General features: G+C 40.9%; 1 protein-coding gene across 3 annotated transcripts in view; it reads left to right on the plus strand.

The window, feature by feature from the left end:
• Window positions 1–18,845, plus strand: part of carmil2 (capping protein regulator and myosin 1 linker 2) — a 184,118-nt gene that overhangs the window by 14,382 nt on the left and 150,891 nt on the right. For 2 of the 3 annotated variants that reach the window (XR_015759967.1, XM_043707061.2), the window contains exon 3: window positions 10,490–10,540. Coding sequence is in view for 1 of the 3 variants with exons in the window: in XM_043707061.2 (XP_043562996.2) it covers window positions 10,490–10,540 (51 nt within the window). In the remaining 2 variants the exon portion in view is untranslated. Of the gene's footprint in view, window positions 1–10,489; window positions 10,541–17,996; window positions 18,052–18,845 lie in introns of those variants that run through there. The other variant, XM_087995933.1, reaches the window with a different exon arrangement.

Below are 18,845 nucleotides of genomic sequence, written 5' to 3' on the forward strand. Positions count from 1 at the left end.
AAATTATGAGGGGCTTAGAGAATATGGATTTAGCCAAGATTCTTGGTTGTGTATAAAATTCAAGAACAAAAGCTCAGTTTTATGTGAAGGATAATAAAACATAAATGAGTACAGATGAGGAAATGAAGGGAAAAGTTGAGAGTTTGGTAAAGAGAAAGAGAGGGAAAGAAAGTGTTTTTACTTTGCAACCCTCCTTGCCCTGTACAATTGGTTCTTGTTTAACTGTAAGGTTGAGTATCGGATAAGTGGTTAAGGTGTATTCTTTTCTTAAGTTTCCAAGCTGTTTAAATTGTTATTAATTAATTAAAACTCATTAAGGAATGCAGAACAGGTGACGTGTCAAGGCTGCAGCATTTGGGAACTCCTGGACACCATTGTGTTCAATGGCAAACATGTCTGCAATTATCTTTGTAATTCAAGCAACTTTAGCTCAGAGTTTATGAGCTGGAGGCTTAACTACAGAGACAGCTACACATCAGGAAGGTGGAAAATTACTTAGATTGTTCCTATCAGGAGGAAGCCACATCACTAAGGATAGGGTCTTCTGATTTAGTCAGTGATCAGGAGCAGGAGGGTCTGATTGTGAATGAAGCATTTAAAGGGGCCCAGTGGGTACGCATGTCATCCTCTCTAATTGTTAAATGGATTTGAGGGTATCTTGGGCTGTTTAGATGAGGACAGGCTCTGCATGGTAAATTAGCAAACTGATTAGAAATTTGTGATATTGGAAACTATTCGAACAGTAAGGAGGAGACGGTAGGAGATAGCATATTGAGGGTGACTAACATCTTCCTCTGCATCAACAGCGAGAATCCAGATGATTTTATTGCTTTCTTGGTGTGAGGATTCAGGAGGACATCTGCTCAGGGATGGAGAGGAGCTTATAATGGAAGGAAGAAATTCCAGCCGCCATGGTGCATGTGGTACCAATGACATAGGTAGAATTAAAAAAGACGTTCTGCACAGAGGGTATGAGAAGCTAGGGTCTAAATTGTAAAGGTTATATCACCGGATTATAACTTGAGCTATATGCAATTTGACACAAGGTATAGAGATAAATACATGGCTTAAAAGGCTGATGTGGGATAAGTGCGTACCAGCTCATGACGCATTGTCCCTAGTACTGGATCCACATCTGAACTGTGCTGGGGTCAGTGATCTTGCAAACTGCATAGGAAAATAGTGATTTAAACTGAAAGGGATCAAATGTGGAAAGACGTGAAATGTCAAAAAAAAGATTAGGCAAGGTAAGACAGAAAATGTATTATGGGAAATGAGGGTCAGAGAATATGAGGAAGGGACAGACTGGGAAAAAAAAACCTAAGAATGCACCAACAATCAACATAAGCTGTTACAAAGATAACAAAAGACAAAACTAAAGGCTGCATGTCTGAATACAAGTAGCATTCATAACAAAGTAAACAAATTGATATTGCACATTGAAGTAAATAAATATTATCTGATAATCACTTCAGAGACATGGCTGCAGGATAACAAGGACTGTGAGCAAAATATTGAGGGTTACATGACACTCAAGAGAACTAGAAAAAGAGGTAAAAGTGGAGGGGTGGCACTGTTAATCATGGGTGATATTTGTACAATATCAAACAAAATAGTTTGAGATGATTTTTGTTTAGGAGTTTAGGATGTAGAATTGTTATTTGGATGGAGTTAGAGAATAGCAGAATGAATTTGTCATTAGTGGGAGTGGCCTACCACTGCAATGCCAGTAACCACAATAAAGAACAAAGTATACTGGAAGCAAGTTTGGGTACTTGTGATAAGGGAATGACAATAATCATGGATGACTTTAATATACATATCGACAAATTTAGACTGGCAGCAATAGGCTAGATAAGAAGTTCTTAGAATGCTTTCAAGGTAGTTTCTTACAGCAGCATTCTCTAGAATCAGTATTGTGCAATGCGAAAGGATTAATCCAAGTCCTCAGAATAAAGGCATCTCTAGGTAGCAGCAACTACAATATATTGAATTTTGTGTTAAGTTTGCAAGGGAGAAGATGAGGATCAAAGACGAGTATTTTAGTCTTAAATAAGGGCAATTATGTGGGCATGAAAGCTGAGTTAGTTGAAGTGAACTAGCTTACTCAGCTAGAGGACAAATCAATTAATAACAGTGGCAGACATTTCAAAATACTCACAATAAATACATATGACTATTGTGAAGAAAAAATTCTAAAAGGGAAGACTTCATTCATGGTTAAGTAAAGAAGTTAGAGAAAAATCAAACTTAAGGAAAAAGGACACACCTGCATTGTTTTGGAACTTGTTGCATTGTTTTGGAACTTTGGAAAAAAAAGTCAAAACAACAGCAGTTTTAAAAGGGAGAAGAACAAAGGAAGCATATGGTGAAGTCAGTGCAGGAGAGAGAGAGAGAGAGAGAAAGAAACTGATGAGCAGTGAACCTGCACAGTTACTGCCTTTGCTGTTTGAATTCATGTATCGCTGGACATCGGAGTGCATCTGGGAAAATTAGCAAACAGTGAAATTCACAACTGATCTTGGAGGAACTGTTTGGGCGAAGTCCACAGCACAGAAGCAGATAAGTGTATTGTATTGTTTTTAAGTATGTCCTACAGAAAGTCTGCAGTAGTGAGTACAGTGGGTTCTTTCTTGATTATATGTTTTTTGAGATATGTCTTGTGATTAAACTTAAAATATAAGCCATAACTATTAATTTAACCTAGGACAGTGTTTTGTAGAGGATAAGATGGTGTTATTTTCTGGGTCTGTAGTTTGTGAAAGAGCAAAAATGGCCTTTGGTAAAGTGATATGCACTTCTTATCAGATGTGTGAGTTTAAAGAGAGTTTAAGGGTTACTGCAGATTATATCTGCAATAAATGCTGTTGGTTGCAAATCTTATCAGATCAAATGGATCGGTTGGAGAGACAGTTAGAAGCAATGAGGAATTTGCAACACCAACAGTATGTGATGGATGGCAGTTATAGGAAGTGGAGAAGTCTCAGATACAGTCACATAGATGGGTTAACTCCAGGAAAGGTAAGAGATGTAGGCAGCTAGTGCAGAAGTCTTCTGTGGCTACACCCATTTCAAACAAGTATGCTGTTTTTGAAAATGTAGGAGGTGATGGATTCTCAGGAGAACATAGCACGAGCAGCCAAGTTTCTGGTATTGAGACTGGCTCTGATGCAACAAGGGGTACGTCGGGTTCCAAGAGATCAATTGTGTTAGGGGACTCTCTAGTCCAAGGTAGAGACAGACGTTTCTGTGGCCAGCAGAGAAAAATCAGAATGGTGTGTTGCTTCCCTGGTGCCAGGATCAAGGATGTCTCAGAGAGGGTGCAGAATGTGCTAAAGGGGGAGAGGGGCCAGCAAGAGGTCATTGTCTAGCTATTCTTCATCTAATCCAGGAATGTTAATGCTGACACCTGGGCCCTGATTTAAACACCAATCGACTTGTGATCAAGTTGATGGTGAGATGGATATCTCAGAAGTTCACCCATTGCTGCAGAAAGCAATCCATGTTACTCTCATTTTGGGAGGAAAGCAGAAAAAAAATCTTATGGCTCCAATGTCACTTATCGAAGTCTGGCAGATGACAGGATTAAATTCCAGAGGTATCTCACAAAGAGGTGAGTCTGGGGGAGGGGAGACTTTTCTTATGAGTTTAGAACAAGGCAAAAAAACACTCAACATTAATGCCCTTTTCTGCGCCCAATCCTTTTTTCACCTGTGCTAATTGGAACACTAGCAATGGTTTTCCTGCTAAATCCAGCAAACTTCCTGTTGGAGCCTCAAATAATCCTTATATATTTTAGAACTGGGTATGACATGCCAATGTTTTGAACTTTACCAATGGCATGGGTGCTCTTCCAGCTCACCAAACAGAGGCTTAAGAGACCATTTAGCATCAAGAAAACAAGTTCTCTAAACAGATTCTTTAGGCCCTGATGTAAACTGATTCAATGTTTGAATGATTTCAGTTGAGAATTCCATCCAATTAAGATTAATGCTGAATAAAGGGCAGCGGTTTACCTCCCAAAACACAAAGCTCTGGCATATGATCAGGCCAGCATTAATTAATAGTGTAAAATATACTAGAATTCCATGCCAGAAAAGTGTAGCTATTTTTTAAAATCTTAATTAACCCATTTACTGCAGCATTATTTTTGACGTGACAGTATCATTAGCTGATGTAAGTTATAACTCTTTAATGAAATGACACCTTTTCAATATCAAGGTATACAAAGCCATGAATTGTCACTAATGGGAAAAGTGGAATACATACTTCAATTCACCTTTTCTGGGTATCAATAGCATACTGCATTGCCAACAGCAAATAAATGAATGTGTTTTGTGAGTTATGTCATTTCATAAGGTTCAGGAAGTGATGGCGTGTTAATAACAGTCTGCGACACAAGTTAACTCCAACCTATGATCTCATTTCGTTCTCAGATTTTCCCTTGTGTAGAAAAGATTGGTGAAGCATACAGCACAAACATCACCTTAAATGTTCACACTGACAAATCTAACTTTGTTATCATGCTTAGACTAAGAAACAAAGAGTATTACTACTAAACTGATTTATTTGTTGTAAGTGTGCCCAATCAACGCACATTTCCAACACATTTATAGACATGCGCATCAATACCAAGGTCATAAAGCATGCCCTTGAAAGCAAGCCACCTCTAGGCTTTTTGCAGTTGCAAGACATATAGTTTTGTTTTAGAAAGTTAAGAAAAGTTCTGTTTTTTTGCAAGAAGAAAGACTTGTTTCATAAGTGAAAAAGTCACACATGAACCATTACACTCCCTTGCATTTTAGACAGAACCTAGATGAGTGGGCTGAGTTAGATTTGGAATAAATATAGTACAGAAGGTGACTTATGATCAAAGTTGTTCTGCATGAGGCAATCGAATAAGCCAAAACTATAAACCCTTTGATTTATGATCAGTTATGATTCACACAATTCATTAAAATGCACAATTTAAATTCATGCCCTGCCACTTTTTCTGTCAGTACAGGATATTTTGACCCGAAGTACAAGGGCAGCAGGTACTTGGGAACACCACCACCTGCAAGCTCCCTCCAAGCCACTCTCCATCCTGACTTGGAAATATACTGCCCTTCTTTCACAATCGTTGGGTAAAATCCTGGAATTCCCTCCTATTGGCATTGTGGGTTAACAGACAGCAAATGGACTGCAGCGATTCAAGAAGGCACCTCCTAACCACCTTCTCAAGGGAAAATAGGGATGGACTATTAATGCTGGCCAGCCAGCGACACTCAAGTCCCACAAATGTATGAAAAATACTATCCAACAGTGTCCACAATTTGTCAATTTGTCAATTTGCATTGACAAAACATGTGTTATACCAGAGCGACCTGTATCTTAAAATTAATTGCAAGATTGGGAGATGCTACTTCATTCTTAGGTTTAATTTTACCAGGAGAAAGCTGGTGTATTCTGAGCATATCAGCTGAAGATCCATCGTTGAAATCTACAAGGAGCTGAAAAAAAATCACTTCAAACAGTTAAAAAAAACATTATTTTGGATTATTCTAATTTGCTTTTAAAAATTAATTATTAATGCGAAAAGTTATATTTTATTCACCAAGGTCCATTCCAGCAGCACATGGGTTGTATAATTCAGCATTTGCCTGATTGTATTTACACTGCTGACTATGTAGGCAAGAAAAAGGTAGCATAGTACCACAACACTCACCTACTGATGACAACAATACAATGTTATTGAACAGCATGAAGTGCAAGATTAGTGTTTGACAGATAAATATCTTTGGGTTTGTTAACTCTACCTATGGAGTCTGTCCTGATTCAAGAAAGGTCAAAGATGCTAAACAAATGCCACAGGATACAGAAGATCTGCGATATTGCCTCTAATTTCTTTTTCCATTTCCTCTTCCTTGCAGCTCTGATCCTTTATAACCCTTCACATCTCACATACACCCATGCAAACTCATTCAACCTAATATCCGTACTCATCCCCATGGTCCTCATATCCCTGTGCCAATTTAGTGCCTACTTGCACAAACAACCCTTCCCCCAACACCTACCAAGCCAACCACAAGAATCCGCAAGTACCCATACACACAGGAAATAAATATATCGTAGACTACACTATTGAGACAAGCTTTCACAAAAACACATCTTGGCAGGTTGACACTTACTGACATTTATAGATAGTTCATATTGAGTTGGACAGTTTCAAGAAGTTTAAGCATTTTCAGTATCATTAGACATTGTTAAAAGTCCCAAAGGGCATATTAATCTTCCCTCAAAGGATATCTGACTCCCAACCTAAAGAATACCTGAAACTATCCCTGCCTCCATAAAGGGAACCTGACTCCCATCTGAAGGGTCCTGAGATCATATCTGCAAGGGTACCTTAGCTATCCAAATTAATACCCTGGCTATCCAAAATAGTTGTACTGAAAACAGACCTGCTGTTACCTGAACTATTGTCCACACTATCTAGGATCTAGACTTCAGGAATTGCAATAGCGGCAATGGTCATTTAAATAGTCAGCTTCCTCTGGGAACCATGCATACATGGGGGAGGTGATGGTCTAGTGGTATTATCATTATACTATCAATCCAGAATCTCAGCTAATGTTTTGGGGACCCAGATTCAAAATCCCATCATGGCAAATGGTGGAATTTGAATTCAATAAAAATTAAGAAACTAATGATGGCCACAAAACCACTGCTAATTGTTGGAAATACCCATCTGATACATTAATGTCCTCAGGGAAGGAACTCTGCCATCCTCATCTGGTCTGGCCTACATGTGACTCCAGTGTAGTTTACTCAAGTCTCAACAAAAAAATGAAAAAAGCAAAACCAGCCCCGTAGATCCTGCAAAGTTCTCTTTATTAACATCTGGGGGCTAGTATCAAATTTGCAGGAGCGGTCTCACAGACGAGTCAAGGAACAGCCTGACATAGTTGTACTCATAGGATCATATGTTACAGACAATATCCTAGACACCTCATCACCAGTATGTCCTGTCCCAGTGAGTGGTAGAGTGTTGCCCTGGGAGTCCTTACCATTAACTCTGGAGCTCAGGAAGTCTCATAGCATCACGTTAAACATGGTTAAGGAAATCTCTTGTTGAACTCCTCCATGCTGAACAACAACTGAGGGTGGCAAGGGTGCAAAATGTTCTCTGGGAGGGAATTTCAATGTCCATCGCCAACAGTAGCTCAGTAGCAATGTGGGCGGCACGGCGGCATGGTGGCACAGTGGTTAGCACTGCTGCCTCACAGCGCCAGAGACCCGGGTTCAATTCCCGCCTCAGGCGACTGACTGTGTGGAGTTTGCACATTCTCCCCGTGTCTGTGTGGGTTTCCTCCGGGTGCTCCGGTTTCCTCCCACAGTCCAAAGATGTGCAGGTCAGGTGAATTGGCCGTGCTAAATTGCCCATAGTGTTAGGTAAGGGGTAAATGTAGGGGTATGGGTGGGTTACGCTTCGGCGGGTCGGTGTGGACTTGTTGGGCCGAAGGGCCTGTTTCCACACTGTAATGTAATCTAATCTAATCAATACTACTGATCGAGCAGGTCCAGTCCTAAAGAAAATTGCTGACAATTTAGACCAATGGCAGGTGTTGAGGGAACCAAGAGGAGGCAAAAATATAATTGATCTCAACCTCACTCATCTGCCTGCTACAGATGCATCTGTCCATGACAGCATTCGTAAGAGTGACCAGTGCATTATCCTAGTCTCTACAGCATGCTAAGCAGGGCACACTTTGAACTCCAAGGACCAGGAAAATTGATGTTTCGGGCTCCTGCCAGAAACGTCGATTTTTCTGCTCCTTGGATGCTGCCTGACCTGTTGTGCTTTTCCAGCACCATTCTAATCTTGACTCTGATCTCCAGCATCTGCAGTCCTCACTTTTGCCTAGACTTTGAACATGTTTAGCAACTCAAGACTGGTCATCCATGAGACGCTGTGGGCTATCAGCAGCAACAGAATTATACTCCAACATAACCTACAACTTCATGGCCTCCACTCAACCTTACCATCAAACCAGAGGATTAACACTGGTTCAGTAATGACTGTGGGAGGGCAAGCCAGGAGCAGCACCAGGCATATCTAAAAACAAAAGAGTCAAACTGGAAGCTACCAAACAGGACTATTTGCATGCCAAACTACATAAGCAATAAGTGATAGACAGAACTAAGCAATCCCACAACCAGGTGATCAGATCTAAGCTCTGCATTCTGCCACATCCAGCCGTGAATGGTGGTGGACAGTTAAATGACTCGCTGGAGGAGGCAGCTCCACCAATATCCTCATCCTCAGTGATGGAAGAGCCCAACACATCAGTGCAAAAGATAAGGCAAAAGCATTTGCAACAATCTTCAGCCAGAGGTGCCAAGTGAATGATCCATCAGCCTCCTCCAGTGGTCCACATCATCACAAATGCCAATCTTCAGCCACTTTGATTCACTCACATGATATCAAGAAACATTTGGAGGCAGTAGATATCACAAAGGCCCTGGGCCCTGACAACACTTTGGCAATACTACTGAAGACTTGTTTTCCAGAATGTGCCACATACCTAGCCAAGCTGTTCCAGTATAGCTACAACAGTGGGACATCAACCTGACAATATGGAAAACTGCCCACATATGTCCTGCACACACAAAGCAGACAAATCCAACCCAACCAATTACTGCCCCATCAAGTGTATTCTCAATTACCAGTAAGGTGATGGCAGGTGTCATCAACAGTGCTGCCTAGTAGTACCTACTCAACTATGACCTGCTCAGTGACAGCCATTCTGAATTCCACCAAGGCTCTAGACTTCATTACATCCTTGGATCAAACATAGACAAAAGAGCTGAATTCCAGAGGCGGGGTGAAAGTGATGACCCTTGACATCCAGGCTACATTCAACAAGTGTGGCATCAAAGAGCCCTAGTCAAACTGGAATCAGTGGCAGTGAGAAAACTCTCTGCTGGTTGAAGTCATACCTGTCACACAGAAAAATGGTTGTGGTTGTTGTGGTCATCAGGACATCTCTGCAAGAGTTCCTCAGGGTAGTGTCCAAGGAACAAGAACCTTCAGCTGCTCCACAAGTAACCTTCTCTCCATAATGTTAGCAGTGGGATGTTGGCTAATGATTGCACAATTTTCAGCACTATTCACAACTCCTCAGATACTGAAGTGGTCCATTTTCAAAAGCAACAAGACCTAGACAATGTTTAGGCTTGGGCTGACAAGCAGCAAGTAACATTCACACCACACAAATGGCAAGCAATGACCATCTCCAATAAGTGACGATCTAAGCACCACCCCTTGACATTCAACGGCATTACCATCACTGAATTCTTCACTATTAACATCCTAGGCAGTTACCTTTGACCAGAAACACAACTGGTCTCGCCATATAAATACAGTGGCTACAAAAACAGGTCAGAGGCTAGGTATATTGCAGCGAGTAGCACCTTCCCAATTCCCAAAGCATATCCGATATCAAGGCACAAGTCAGGAGTGTGATAGAATACTTGTCACTTTTCTGGGTGGGTAAGGCTCCAACAACACTCAAGAAACTTGACACCATCAGGACAAGTCAGTCTGCTTAATTGGCACCACATCCACATGTATCCACTTCCCCCACCACCTCCCTCCTCAATAGCAGCAGTGTCTATTATCTACAAGATACAGTGCAAAAATTCAAATATCCTTAGACAGCATTTTCCAAACTCACAATCATTAGTATCCAGAAGGACAAGGGCAGCAGATACTTGTGATTGCCACCATCTGCAAGTTCTTCACCAAGCCGCTTATCATCCTAACATGGAAATATATAGCCATTCCTACACTGTTGCTGGGCCAAAATCCTGGGAACTCCCTCCCTGACAGCATTGTGGGTTCACCTACAGCACATGGACTACCACATTTCAAGAAGGTAGCTCTTTACCACCTTCTCAAGAGCAACTAGAAATGGGCAATAAATGCTGGCCAGCCAGCAACACCGACATCCCTCAAGAGAAAAAAGAATAAGTTCCACGTGCAATCCTGCTCATGGAATTTAGAGATGCTGGGTTTGGGAGCTGGCCTTGGGAATTCTGATGTTTTCTCGCATTTTCACCAAAGTAGAGATACAATCTGTTGTGGCAAATATCTGCACCAGAGCATTTGAGAGGACAAATGGGGTGATGATTTTTTTTTAAAAAATAGACAAAAATTGTAACTGTTTCTTATTAAACATTTAAAAGTATGAAGGAGTTGGAGAGAGGCCTGGAATTTGATCTTGTGTTCCCATTTCCCTGAAGATTACATGGGTGTAAAGTATATGCATTGTGATTCATAAGCCTGTACAATTGTAGAGGCTATTTGGGACAATGAATCTTTTTCTCCCTGTTCATTATTTTGTGTGTACGTGATCCAGTTTTTGATACACAAAAATGTTTTCAATTAATCATATTTCTTAATTATAGTTGGGTGGTATATTATTTATTTTTCTTTGCATTTCAGGTTCTGACACTGTGGAGAATATTTATGTTCCCTGCTCGACTCCCAGTCAAGGTAAGCCCTGGATAATTCTCCATGCTGTTTTCCTGATTTCACTTCAGAACATTTTCAAACATCTTCACTTTTGACTGAAAATGGTTAAAGTATTGAGCCAAAGGTAATCATCAAGTTAGATTGCTTTATTTTTGAGGTGCCACATCCTAATGTAGTAGTAACAGACATCATGTGAATTTTCCTCAAATTGCCAAATTTGATCATATCTCAGTTTCAGTTAAACAAATAAGAGAGCTTTCAGGATGCCTCAAGACACAATTCTATGTTCTAAGATGGAATGCATTTATGTGCAATCCTAACCTATTGCAACTGAGCAAGGTGTCAGCCAGGTTTTGTTGATCTATGTTTTCCTATAATCATGAAATATCCAACCAGATGAATGTGAAGAAACTTATAATCTCACAGAAAAGCCTTGTGTTTGAACACCACACACACACAAACACACACACACACACAGTCAGGGTCAGGCTGGAATGGATTGCCAACTCCTGAAACAAGCCTAAGGTGGAAATAATGGCAGGTGGTTGCCAAGGCTCTCAGTTACAAAGGCCTGTCTCTGTTCACTGGGTCAATTGCCCAGTTTTCCTAATGACCGTTGGTCTATACACCCCACATGCCCCCCCACCATATCCCCCAAACCCCCTCCATGCCTTCAAATATCCATCATGACTCCTCCATACCTCATGCGTAAGATCATATGACACGAGCAGAAGTAGACAATTCAGCCCATCAAGTCTCCTCCATCTTTTATTGAGAGCATGACTGATCTGAGAACCCTCAACATAATTCTCCACATCCAGTCACCCAGAATGCACCATGAGCTCAACTTGTAAGAACACAAAAGCAGATGGATAATAATGATGAGGGCAGGTCGACACCATAAGGTCTGATAAGCCTGTTGTACAACACAATTTGTTATGGCTGATCTCAGGCTTTAACTCCCTGTCTGACCCTCTCCCTGGCTGGACGGGGTGGACATAGCAGAGGTTAACCCTTCAAACTTGCACACTGATGGGGTGGAGTACAAGATGGTCCCCTTTCATTGTTCCGGGAGGGGAGGGAAGGAGTGAGGGCAGAACTGTGGGAAACAGGCCACACAAGTTTGAGGGCCCTAATGGAGGAGGGATCATGGTGAGACGGAAGTTTCAGTTGAGTAAAAAAAGAAGACAAATTGGAGGCACCCCAGTGGAAAGTGGTTTATCGGAACAGATATGATGGAGCCAAGGAGGGAACAGGGTGTGAGAAAATGTAGCCAAAGTAACTATGAGTTGGTGGGTTTGACATGGATACTGGTGGACAGCCTATCCCCAGAAATGGGAACAGTGAAGTCAAGGAAGGGAAGTCTGATGGGTAAGGTGAAGGTGAAAAATGAATGAAAATTTTAAAGCAAAACAGATTAAATTTTCCAATTTTAGACAAGTACAGGAAGCAGGGATATTTATATTTCTGCAGTATTTTGCTTTCATACCTTTAAAACTACTTGTTTCGTTTATTAGCTCACAAGACTGTGAATCCAACACACAATTATCCAGACACCAATTGAAAAATCTAACTACTTTTAAATTCTCATAAATCTATCAAAATGAACAAATAAGTATTCAAATACAATTCCTTAGAAACATAATACAACTAAACGAATATAAAACAGAACATAAAAATGGTCAAGCAAAGCCAAAGTTCCCTTGACAGCTGTATAACTAACCCTTGCGATGTCAATTAGTGGGGCCTGGAACTCAGCTAAGCATTCGTAATCAGATCCATTGTATAAAGCATAACTCCGAGCTGAACACAGTGGAATTTTGATTTATCTGAACAAATGGCTTTTTTCCAAAGGCTCAACAGAGTGACTTTCAATTAAAAATGTCAAGCACCTGACCCATTCAAACTCAATAGATTTTTGGACTTTAATGTAAACATTAAGGCACAGAGTCGACTTGATACATTAATATTGTTGAATGCATAATAGCCTTGACGAACCGTGTCAGATCTCACTGGGATACAGCGTTGGAAATCAAGCCCCACTATTCTCAGTCATTAGTAAAGCTAAAGATTTTAAAATAAGAACACAAAATTCCCTAATTTTATCTAATTTTCAGACTCAAGATTGTAGAAAGCACAGACCAGATTTCTGTACTTAACAAGAATTATTATTTGTTACAAACAATTAAGCTCTAGCTGCAGGTGAACAGTTAGAATCCATATAACACTGCAACTTAAAACTCTAATGCCCTTAACAACTCTCCTTACACACACAAATGGGAAAAAACTAGATGATTAGATTAGATTAGATTCCCTACAGTGTGAAAACAGGCCCCTCAGCCCAACAAGTCCACACCAACCCTCCAAAGAGTAACCCACCCAGACTCATTTCCCTCTGACTAATGCACCTAACACGATGGACTATTTAGCATGGCCAGTTCACTGACCTTCACATCTTTGGATAGGCAGAGAAAAACTGGGAAGCATGTCAGTGGGTTGTTGAGATGATCCTTGTGGTTCTTAACGTTGGTCAGAATATTGCTTTTCAGTCATCTAGAGATGCTTCCACTGGTTTGCAAGTGACAAGGTGGCTTGTTCATTTTTAAAAAGTCTGACTTATCAGTTAGAATTTACAGCTTACAGATGGGAAATAAACTGTTTTTCTTTAGATTTAGAAATGGGTTTTGATTGCAAAGAGAGACAGCTCCTATGCTAGCAGAGAACAAAAAAAAAATTCTCCTTAACTTGTTCCCAGTCCCAAGTTGTACAGTTATCTAAGAAGGATAGTGAAGAAGGCATTCGGTGTGCTTTCCCTTATTGGTCAGAGTATTGAGTATGTTTGTATAATCTAGTTATTCACCTGTTGGTTTGCATGATAGGAGCTTCAACAATAAAAATTAGAAATTGCTGAAATGTAATAATTTCAACAGAATCTAAAAAGGTGATGATGGTATGACATAGTCAGGGGAGAATCTGATTCCTAATCTCTTACAATGATAGTTGTCATGGTCACCATTGATGAGACCAACTTTATTAATTAATTTGAATCTCATGAGCCACCATGGTGGGATTTTAACCCAAGTTCCTAGAACTTAACAGAAATTACTGGAAAAATTCAGATCTGGCAATTTTTGTCAGAAAAAACATTTTACTATTCTTGCTTTGCATTTCCAGCATTCATAGTTCTTTTTTTTGCCTAGAACATTATCCTGGGGCTCAGGATTGTTGAGATATTACTATACATCATTTTCCTACTTAATAACAGAAATATTTGGTATGTCAGCCTTAGTTTTGGAGCTTAGGATCTGCCTTCAACCTCGTACAAGTCATCAACAACAGATGACAGGCTACCTTATGAAGGCAATCCCTCCATAATGGCAATTTAACAATTGTGGACTTTTAAATTTTCAAACTTTGTGGAAATGCGACCAGGGCATCTCCGACTTGAGCTAACATGTCATCCTGATTCCACAAACTTAGTTGGGACAGATGAGCTCAGGGATACTAAAATAAAACTGAAACAAGAACAGAAACTGCTGGAGAAACTCAGCAGGTCTGGCAGCATCTGTGGAGAGAAAGCAGAGTTAACGTTTTAGGTCCAATGGATTATGTTTCGAATTTCCAGCATCCAAGGTTCATTATTTTGTTTTAGTCCAGAAATACTGTTCAGTTTCCTGCCGAATTTGGGGGGGGGGGCTGAACACCACTTCATGGGGATTTTAATCGGGAGCGGTTTCGAGGCAACCCTCCTGATGTAATCACATTGTGGCACTTGCTTTCTAACTGTGTAACTCGCGAATTTCATTTACCAGCCACGTTTTCACCTGAAAGGGGCATGGAGGGAATTCGCTGGTTGTTGCTAGGTAAAGACTGGTAGCTTTCCGAGGCTATTCCTTGACACCAAGTTGAGGAGAGATGGTGAGTTCCGATAAGCTCCTGTGATTGGGATGAGTGCGGTATAGCGTTCGGACTTTCCTGCAGGAATTGGAACTACAACTGCAACCTTGATTAACATGGCCTCACGGAATGATATTTAATACTTAGCTCAGTCAGCAGTTATGTCTCATTGAACTCCAATTTACCTGTGTCGTGAGGCTTCTGTCCGAATCAAATGGGCCTCCTCAGAAGGAACAACTGAAGTGGAAATGGGTGATAAATTATCAGAAGTGTGTTTAACTGTGAAGTGTCTCCCCTTAACACTTCAGAAACGCTGGTCAAATTTTTACTTTTTTTTCAGTTGTTAAGAGATATTGACCAGACGGGTCAATGGGCTGAGAAGTGGCACATGGAGTTTAATTCAGATAAATGTGAGGTGCTGCATTTTGGGAAAGCAAATCTTAGCAGGACTTATACACTTAATGGTAAGATCCTAGGGAGTGTTGCTGAACAAAGAGACCTTGGAGTGCAGGTTCATAGCTCCTTGAAAGTGGAGTCGCAGGTAGATAGGATAGTGAAGGCGGCGTTTGGTATGCTTTCCTTTATTGGTCAGAGTATTGAGTACAGGAGTTGGGAGGTCATGTTGCGGCTATAAAGGACATTGGTTAGGCCACTGTTGGAATATTGTGTGCAATTCTGGTCTCCTTTCTATCGGAAAGATGTTGTGAAACTTGAAAGGCTTCAGAAAAGATTTACAAGGATATTACCAGGGTTGGAGGATTTGAGCTATAGGGAGAGGTTGAACAGGCTGGGACTGTTTTCCCTGGAGCGTCGGAGGCTGAGGAGTGACCTTATAGAGGTTTACAAAATTATGAGGGGCATGGATAGGATAAATAGACAAAGTCTTTTCCCTGGGGTCGGGGAGTCCAGAATTAGAGGGCATAGGTTTAGGGTGAGAGGGGAAAGATATAAAAGAGACCTAAAGGGCAACTCTTTCATGCAGAGTGTGGTACTTGTATGGAATGAGCTGCCAGAGGAAGTGGTGGAGGCTGGTACAATTGCAACATTTAAGAGGCATTTGGATGAGTACATGAATAGGAAGGGTTTGGAGGGATATGGGCTGGGTGCTGACAGGTGGGACTAGATTGGGTTGGGATATCTGGTCGGCATGGATGGGTTGGACCTAAGGGTCTGTTTCCATGCTGTACATCTCTATGACTCTATGACTCTATGACTTCAGAAAGATATATGTCAAACAAAAAGCAGTTTGGACAATAAGAGCCTGTATAAATTACGAAGACCAATAGTGAATGACAATAATTGTAAAGCTTAGTATTAATAATAATATGCATGAAAACTAACTGTTCAAGTGTCTTAAACATGTTCCATCTGTCCTGCAAAATCTCAGTGTCTAAAATACCCGTGCAAAGAGACAACATCTTGAAACGTGGTGGATTGTGGGAGCGGTTCCAACCTCGAATCATTTTCAAAACAAAGGGCGGCTCGAGGCAAATGGCAGGAGGTGCAGGAGAGCAGTTAATTGGCTCCTCTCCTGCACCAAATAACTGTCCTCGTGCAGTGACGGAAACATGACCAGCGTGAGAGGAGTAGCAGGCGGTGGCGGCCATGTCAGAGGCAGACCCGGGAACTGGCCTTCAGAAAATGCTCTTCAGGCTGCCATTTCTAAATGGTCGCAGTGCAGGCCTCCTGTCCACCTGGCAGATGTGGACACTTTTTAAAAATCTCTCCCTTACCTTGCAGCAGATCTGTGTTTGAGAGCCTCCTACTACGTCTCCAACACCAGCAGTCAGCCCGATGCCCTTCTACTTGCGCCTGCACCTCTGGATCTACCTCAAACTCAGGCTCAGCCTCTACTTCTGAATCTGTGCAGAGTTGGGATTAATGGGTTTGGGACTCAGAGACCATCCGGACGCCCTGGTCCAAATCCCAGGCTGAAAATCCAGAGTCTTTAACCATCCGTTTGTGTGGGGGATATTTTGTTGTTCATTTGGCTTGTTGAAATGCTTGTAGCACTGAACCCATGTTTTGAGTGATGCCTTTGGTTTTGACATTGTCTGCCACTTTCTTCAGGTTTCCATCATTATCTGCTTGTGCACCATCATGCCAATTGAAGTGAACAGGACGTACCCTATTCCGTCATCTTCAGCTCCATTAGGACCTCCGCATTTGTTTCAGAATCAATATGACCATTCCTGAATAAGAGGAAGGTTTATTTTTATGGGTAAATGTTATCAAATTCAATAAGATTCTTAAAATGAAGTAAAAGTTTCAGATTTTTTAAAAAGTAAAATGTATATACTAATAGTTCTTAAACATGAAGATGATAGTTGACAGCTCATATTACTAAAAACTGCAACAACTGTGGCTGCTGGAAATCAGAAACAAAAACAGAAATTGTTGGAAATGCTCAGCAAGTCTGACAGCATCTGTGGAGAGAAATCAGAGTTAATGTTTTAGGTTTAGCAAGCCTTCCTCGAAACAAATATATTACAGTTTGACTGACCAAACCCAAATGAATCCAAACTGTCACGTTGTATATGTTTATTTCACTTTGTCTTTGCAACAACAAATGTAATTATTCATTACATGATTATACCAATAGCTATAATACAACTTATTGTAAGGAAAACTTTATTTAAAATTTCAATAACTTCATTTCGTAACTTTGTTTTTTTCACTGTCATTTCAGTCAGCTGCCACAATCACTGTAACTTCCCTTGCTTAGTTACCTCAAAATATTTGCTGTAGTTGCACATAGTTGTCATATTTGGGTTTAAGTAGTTTACTGGCCCCAATTCTTCTTTGAATCATAGAATCTCAGCAAGTCCACACCAACACTCAGAGTAACTCACCAGATCCATTCCCCTACCCCATTATCTTAATATTTACCCCTGACTAATGCACCTAATCTACTCATCCCTGAACACTATGGGCAATTTAGCATGGCCAATTCACCTTACCTGCACATCAGTGTACTCAGCCCCCTACTGTACTCACTGTATACCAATGACTGTGTCGCCAAATACCAGACTAATGCCGTTTACAAGTTTGCTGATGACACCACCATAGTTGGTCGAATCTCAGGTGGCGATGAAACACACTACAGACAGGAGGTGAAAGACCTGGAAAAATGGTGCACTGAGAACAACCTAGCTCCCAATGCCAGCAAAACCAAGGAACTCATTATTGATTTTTGGCGGGATATTACTCATACCCCCACTACACATTAACAGTACAGAGGTGGAATGAATGAGGAGTGTCAAGCTCCTGGGAGTGGTCATCCACAACAAGCTTTCTTCATGTGGATGCACTGGTTACAAAGGCCCAACAAAGTCTCTTCTTCCTCAGACAGCTGAGGAAATTTGGCATGCCGGTGAATACCCTTGCCAACTTTTATAGGTGTGCCATCGGGAGCATTCTGTCTGGATGTATCACTATCTGGTATGACAACAGTACCATTCAAGATCGGAAACGGTTACAAGGAGTGGCGAACTCAGCCGGGACAATCACAAAGGCCAACCTCCCATCTCTCGAATTCATCTACCAGGCCCACTGTCAAGGAAAGGCTGCCAGCATTCTCAAGATCCATCCCACTCTGGCAATATTTTACTACAACCTCCACCATCAGGGAGAAGGTACAGAAGCCTGAACACTCACCAGCTGGTTTCAAAATAGTTTCTACCTTACTGTTAGAATACTGAGTGGACTCACAAACTCTTAACATTCCCCTGTATTTGTGTTTTTGTTTTTGCCGCTGTTTATCTATTATTTACTTATCTATGCTACCTAACTCTGATCTGCCTGTATTGCTCGCAATAGAAAGCTTCTCACTGTGCCTTGGTACATGTGACAATAAATTCAATTCAATTCAATGCTAATCGTCCTTTGATTATGACTCTTATCTAGGTCTGTTTAATTTTCAATGGTAGAGGATAAACTACTGGCAATTCTAAACAGATAGGCACTTGTTTTACCTAACATGGTAGTTTATTCCATAGGACATAGGAGCAGAAATTAGGCCATTTGGCCCAATGTCTCATGGTCTTATGCAATAAGCTACCAAGTAAAACAAGTGCCTGTCTGTTCAGAATTGTCAGTAGTTTATCCTCTCCCATTGATAATTAGACAGAACCTAGATAAGGTTCATATACATAATCAAAGGAGGATTAGCATGATAGCAGTAGGTATAGCTTGCATTGGTCTGCTATACATAATTGCTTAGGACTATCTGGAGGCAGTGTGAAGAATACATCTGTTCCTCTCAGGAACTTCTACAGATCTCAACTGCCTCCACCTGTAGATTGTGTGACATCAGTACATTGGGCAGAGCTTAATGCAGCCACAATATTAACTCTTTCAGAACCATTACCCTAAACAATAATAATTGTGATTCCACTGCATGAAAGCTTGAATCATAATTTGTCTTTGT

The sequence above is a fragment of the Chiloscyllium plagiosum genome, unplaced genomic scaffold (genome assembly GCF_037043375.1).
Source record: "Chiloscyllium plagiosum isolate Xiang-an unplaced genomic scaffold, Cpla_swu_hap1 HiC_scaffold_17, whole genome shotgun sequence".
Taxonomy (NCBI): Eukaryota; Metazoa; Chordata; class Chondrichthyes; order Orectolobiformes; family Hemiscylliidae; genus Chiloscyllium; species Chiloscyllium plagiosum.